Source organism: Nestor notabilis, unplaced genomic scaffold (assembly GCF_000696875.1).
Source record: "Nestor notabilis isolate BGI_N333 unplaced genomic scaffold, ASM69687v1 scaffold18566, whole genome shotgun sequence".
Lineage (NCBI taxonomy): Eukaryota > Metazoa > Chordata > Aves > Psittaciformes > Psittacidae > Nestor > Nestor notabilis.
Genome location: NW_009934444.1, coordinates 28,522 through 34,521, shown reverse-complemented (window position 1 = coordinate 34,521; position 6,000 = coordinate 28,522). Strand labels below are relative to the sequence as shown.

General features: G+C 42.5%; 1 protein-coding gene across 1 annotated transcript in view; it reads left to right on the top strand.

The window, feature by feature from the left end:
* The window catches only part of DMRT1 (doublesex and mab-3 related transcription factor 1), a gene marked incomplete at both ends in the record, with an annotated part of 52,879 nt that overhangs the window by 18,364 nt on the left and 28,515 nt on the right, over nucleotides 1–6,000 (top strand). Inside the window, one exon of the mRNA XM_010017355.1 lies at nucleotides 494–777. Coding sequence (XP_010015657.1) covers nucleotides 494–777 — 284 coding nt within the window. The remainder of the gene's footprint in view (nucleotides 1–493; nucleotides 778–6,000) is intronic.

The following is a 6,000-nucleotide window of genomic DNA, read 5'->3' as shown; positions in this document are numbered from 1 at the left end:
CCTACTTCAGCTTCTTTTGGCTTTGTGGCTGTCCTTTTCCAGAGACTTGTTCAGAAAGTGCCTTCTCACCTGCAGGAAAGTGGCTGAAGAGAGGTCCTGTAGCTAGAGCCTTTCTGCTTCCAGGAAGTTAAAAGAGACTTGGCACACAGCTACAATAGAAAAATAATAGGGGGCTGCATCCTTAGCTGGTGTAAATCATCACCAGGTCGGCTGATGCTGCTTGAGGATTCATAACATCGTCTTAACCTGCAGTTGGCTTTGTTTCCAGTTTTGCAGTCTGTGGTATGTATAGGTGGTGGTATCAGGCTTTGAGTGGACATTAGTCCGTATGAGTTTCTGTCATACACCCAACCGCGTTTCCCTTTCAGCTCTCCCCTCTTTCTATTTATTACTGTCTGTCCAGCCTTCAGGAGTGGTAGCTCATCAGCAGGTGAAATGTAATGGTCTTCATGGAGCCTCCTGTCTCATAATGGCTTGTTGTTTTCTTTTCCAGAGGGGCGGATGCTCATTCAGGACATCCCTTCCATCCCCAGCAGAGGGCACTTGGAGAGCACATCTGATTTGGTTGTGGACTCCACCTACTACAGCAGTTTTTACCAGCCGTCCTTGTATCCTTACTATAACAACCTGTACAACTACTCCCAGTACCAAATGGCAGTGGCCAGTGAGCCTTCCTCAAGTGAGACGGGGGGTACGATTGTAGGGTCGGCCATGAAAACCAGCCTTCGAAGCCTCCCAGCAACTTACATGCAAAGCCAGTCAGGAAAACAGTGGCAGGTATGATGTTACAGAGGTATGACAGGGGAGAGTGAGGTGGATGATAACATGTTTCTCGGGCCTGATTCTAACCTTCTGTTTGCTGGTTTCATGGCAGTGCAAAAGCAGAACCAGATTTCTGGGTGGGATTAAGACCCATGTTAGGAAAATTAGCTGTGGCAATTATGATGGAGCACAATGAAAGCAATGATACAGGTATAGGTAGGTTGCCACAAGCACAGATAAAGGCCACCCACTTGCTTTTGTCTTTTGAGTTATGTCATAGTTGATTATGAGCTGTTTTCTGGAGGAGTCCAACTGAGTTACCCAAAATAGCATCCTGGTAGCTTCAGGTGTCATTTCTGAGAGGCTTTCCTCTTCAGGAACCTGTTCTTTTCTAATATTCACATCCAAGGCACTGAAGTGACCCAGGGTACAGTGCTGGTGGGCTGGTCATTGTCAGTTGAATGTGACATGGCATGTTGTGTTCTGGCAGCATCAGCTCCAGCGTTTGTGATTTCAACTTGGATAGCTCAGTTTACAGGCTGTGCCTGTAACTAACTTCATTAGTTAGGGTATGAAACCAACTGAGCCCTCTCACTCTAAGACTTGGTAATTGTAGCCTCCAACTTACTACTAGTTGGAGACTGGAAAAAGTGGAAATCTGCCAAGGCAGGGGATTCTTGGCAAAGTAAGTGGAGCCATTTCTGTCACCCTGAGGCTGTTTGGTCTTGGGCTGCAGTGGTGCTTTTCTGTGTGAGATTGAAGTCGGGGAAGCTGCACTGTTTGAGAATCTATGCCCTATGTCTCTTGTCCAAGGGCAGGAGAGGGCAGGTCTCTTCTGTAGAGCATCAAGAGGGGGCAGGCTGTGTTATGCTGTGTTATGAAACCACTCAACAATGAAAGATTAAATGTCCACCAAAACCTTCTTTCTGAAGGGAAAAGATGGGATGTCCCTTTTGCTGACAGAGAATTCCTTTAGCAATTCTGTCACAGGGACCAACACTGAAAGAGCATTTTAATTTCTGATACTAAGGAGCTGGAACTAAGACCAGGGTGATTACAATTACTGCAGCAGTCCACATCACCTTCAGTGAGGCTTTCATATCACTGGATGCTTTTTCCATGGAAAGGTCCTTCTGAAGATGCAGAGGCATCCTCTCTAGCTGCTGAATTTGATCATTAGACCAGGGTGAGAATTAGTCAAGGCAAACTTGGAATAGGATTTTGTGTGTGTTAGTGAGGTGAGGTGCCAGTGCTTTTTCAGCTTTTTCATTTGGTTGATCTGGTTAACCTGGCATGTCATAGCAGAGTGTTTCAGATGGGAAGTTACTTCTGAAGTTTTTGCAGTACCTAGCTTGTAAGAGCCTACTGCAGAGTAGATGCTTGGAGACACCGTCACAACACAAGTGAGGGCAGCAATATTTGTCTTTTGAAAACGATGTTCTTGCAAGCAAGTAGGCCCACACTTCACCATTCTTCCAGCCAGTAGACATGTCATTTGACTTGCTTGCGAAAAAGAAAAGTAAATTGAAGGTATTGACTGTCCTAGCACATAGTATTTGAGAAAGAGATATGTGAGGGTGTGTTAAAAGATGTTAAACCTTGTCATGAAGATGTTTTCCTCTCCATTCTGTTGTCATCTTCTGTCTGTCTTTTGAAATTAGACTGTATACTTAAGAAGTTTGAGGCTAGAGGGTCCATTGTCTCACTGTGAGATTTCCTGTTTCTTGTGGGACCTTTGACAGGCCTTAATGAAGTAAAAACTGTAGTCTTTTTTGTATGGATTTTTCTCTTCAGTTCCTGCAGAATCTGTAAGAATACGGCAGAATCTTCTCTTTAAATGCTACTCAAATTAGTGGATACCAAAAAGGTAATTAAGGAAAAAAGATATGATTGTTGTCAAAAACGACTGTTTCCCTTGTGCCAGCAGGCTCTAAGAGCTGTTTGTTCATTCTCAGCTTGCAGGATGTATCACGTAGTTCCATTCACCTCCAAGTGAATGTAGTGATTTACCTCACCTGAGATTTTAATTTCTTCTGACCAAGCCTTTTGGGATCTCTCAGTGCTGTTCTGGTGAGACGTCTGTGCAGAGAGACTAGAAGCAGGGCTTTCTGGCTGCAGTGTGGCATCTCCCCAGCTTCTAAATGGCCTAAACCCAGGATTTGCCTCTCCTGCTCAGTGGGCAGAGTGTAGTTCAAGGTGTCGTGTAACTAAGCTGTTTCTCATGGGCTGATATGCGAGAAGGATTGTTGTTGCTGGAAGAGTTACAAATCATGGGGTTTGCATATGTTATGACAGCATTACATTGTACAGATAATCATAAAAAGTTTTAGTGAGACACAGGCTAGATAATGTTTGCAGGCAGTAGGTGCAGTGGTGCCAATGTTGTAAAAACACTGTGTGGCACTAAAAGTGGTTGGTTGTATGGGGAACGAGTTCTTAGCTGTTGCACATGGTTAAACATCAATTCTGCACATGGCAGTTTACCAGCGACAGAAGATCACAGAAACAGAGTGTTAAATGGAGAAGGACGAATTAGTTTCTCTGTCAGGCACAGTAAGGAGTTACAGGAGAGTTTCAGAGAATGATCCACAAAAAGAAATCAGGCCTTGCTTACACCTTTGGGGAGTTTAGTGGCAAACCCATGCAGGCTGATTCTCCAAAGGAAACATGTAGCTGTATCTACACAGGAATTTTTGTTGGACTGCCTGTACTGACTGGGTTTAATTTTTTACATGCGCAGGCTTTCTTAACCAGTCTTCCAGTACGACTGAGTCTTCTCATGTGAGTGGTAGTGCTGTAACTGTTTTCATCAAGGTTTTTGATTTTTGCTTCTTCACCAAAATTGTAGCTGTGCAATGCTTGCTGTAACCAAATCAGGGCAGCTGAATAAGCTGTGAGCTTGCAAAAGGGTTTCTTTGCATAAGCTACCTATGTGCTCACTGGAAGTTATCCTAGTTCACGGCATGTAGACATGACCTCTGCCTTTTCCAGGCTCTGTTGGTGGAGGCTCACTTGTCCTGGAGTAACTTTAAGCAAGCAAGAAGATTTGCATAAAGTAAGATAACTTGTGGGTGCACACAAGGCCTTAATCAGCCCAGCTGTCTGCTGTTTCAGAATTCAGGGAGCAAGGGAGAAAGACATGGAGGAAATGTGTGAGCGTGTGAAGGATGGGCTGAGGATTAAAGCATCACTGAGCCTTGGCAAATAAACTGAATCACTGAATCTTCAGTGTAGATTAATGTCAGATTTCATTAGTCTTTGTTCTTTACTGAAGCTTGTGTACTTGGGTAGATTCATAGAGGTGCAACTTTTTCAGATATTTGTGTGCAGGTTTTGTTCACTGGTATACAATTATCACAGAAATTCTATCCATCATGATGTGATAAGCATAATGAAGACAATACCTTTGGTCAAGAACCCTTCAGTCATTTGTATCCTGCTGCTTTTGCCAGCTGTAAGGCAGGTAATCAGATACATCTAGTGTTAGCACATGAAGAAAAGGCAATCCTTGGTCGCGGAGGAAATGCAGCAGATCTGGTGATTACGTGCATCTCTTTTCACTCCAGTTCTGTGTGAATGTCTGGACCCTCCCTTGAAGCTCTCATAATTGTGAATTCAATCCAACTAACAGTTAAATGGGTTCACCAACATTAGTACTGCAAGTCGGAGCATTGTGTCATACAGTGGAAGTAGCTGTTTCTGAAATCAGTCTCACTGCAACCCACTTTAAGGACAGCAACTGCAAAATGGTGGGGTGACTGCAGTCTTTTCTACCACAACAGAAGTAAAACCTGGATGGGCATACCCAAGTCCAATCAGGTCTAATTCTCCAAGCTGGCCATGAAACTGCTGGTATGTGATCCACTGCATAAAGATAATCGTGATTCCTTGTGAGTCCTGTGTCCTTCTCAAAAAGTGTTAAAACTCTTCTGACCATTAAAAATCTGGAAGATAGAGAATGTGCCCCACACTTGGGAACCAGTGGCTATGTCTTCTTCTTTACTTTGGTAACTCCAGGCATTCTGCTTCAGAGAAAGGTTAAGGCTGGCCAAGGGGTTTTGTACATATTTCAGAATTTCAAACGATTTATGTTTCATGCTCTGAGGTGGGGTTGTTGTTTTTTTTTTTCTTCTTTTTAAAAAAGAAATAAAAAAAGCCAGTATTCTCATTCATTAAACCAGTTTAGAGCAAATAACTCAAATAAATATTCATGAGAGTCAGACTGAGAAATTTTATGAGACATTTTAACATTTTTTCTAATATGGGAACTTTATTTACTATTTGGCAGTGAAATAGTTAACATTGCTGGCTAGAAAACTGTTTTTTAAGGATTTCTTTAAAAGCAGCAAACATAAAACCTCGTCTTTTACTAAATCCAGAAGAGTGTGGCCATGATAAGACAGGTAGCAGTCTGAATTCTTAGGAATAGCTGCTTGCTAGTAAAAAAAGATTAATTTTTTTCAACTTTCACCACCTGTTTCTAGTTTCTGGCACAGTTTTTCCTCCAATAAGCCTGGACTTCTTACAGAAATGTGTGGTGTAACTCTCCAGAAATAGGTGTAAAATGTGTGTTTGTGTAAATATTTACACATACATATGTATATACACAAGTCACCCAACACAATCGTGATTTTATGTGTAAGCAGTGTATTATATACTGTATTCATAACATACCCTTCACACTACAGATTTATGCTAAAAGTATCCTAATGTTTCTGACAGCTCATGTGTGACATGAATGCAATCCATATTTCTTGGAGGAGCTAATCTAAGCGGTTTATTTTCCGATACTGCTGATAGGGCTATATCTCTAGGTGTCACCGCAGTTGAGATTCTGATGGTAACATATTGTTTATGGGTCACTGCCTTTGTCTAAAAGAATAGGTTGGAACAGAATAGCAAAGGTTAATTAAGTTTGTCTATCAAGGAGGGACAGATATAGATGTCTCTTGTGTTTTCTATGCTAGAATCAAAGTAAGTCAAGGCAGGGTATCATAGACTCATTTTTTCCTCGTGCTGGAAAATGTGCTTAGCTGGTTTTAGGAATGAAACAAAGCCACCTTGGCAGCGTGAGTGCAGCAGTAGTTGTATGGGGTCACCTCATGGGCAGCAGCATCGCAAGGTGGGAGAGTAACAGCAACCTGGTTTACAGCTGGAAAAGCTGAGGCAGGGAAGTACTCATGATCACACAGCCCGCAGATGTCAGAGTGGAGATTCCTGATGTCTGGATTCCCACTA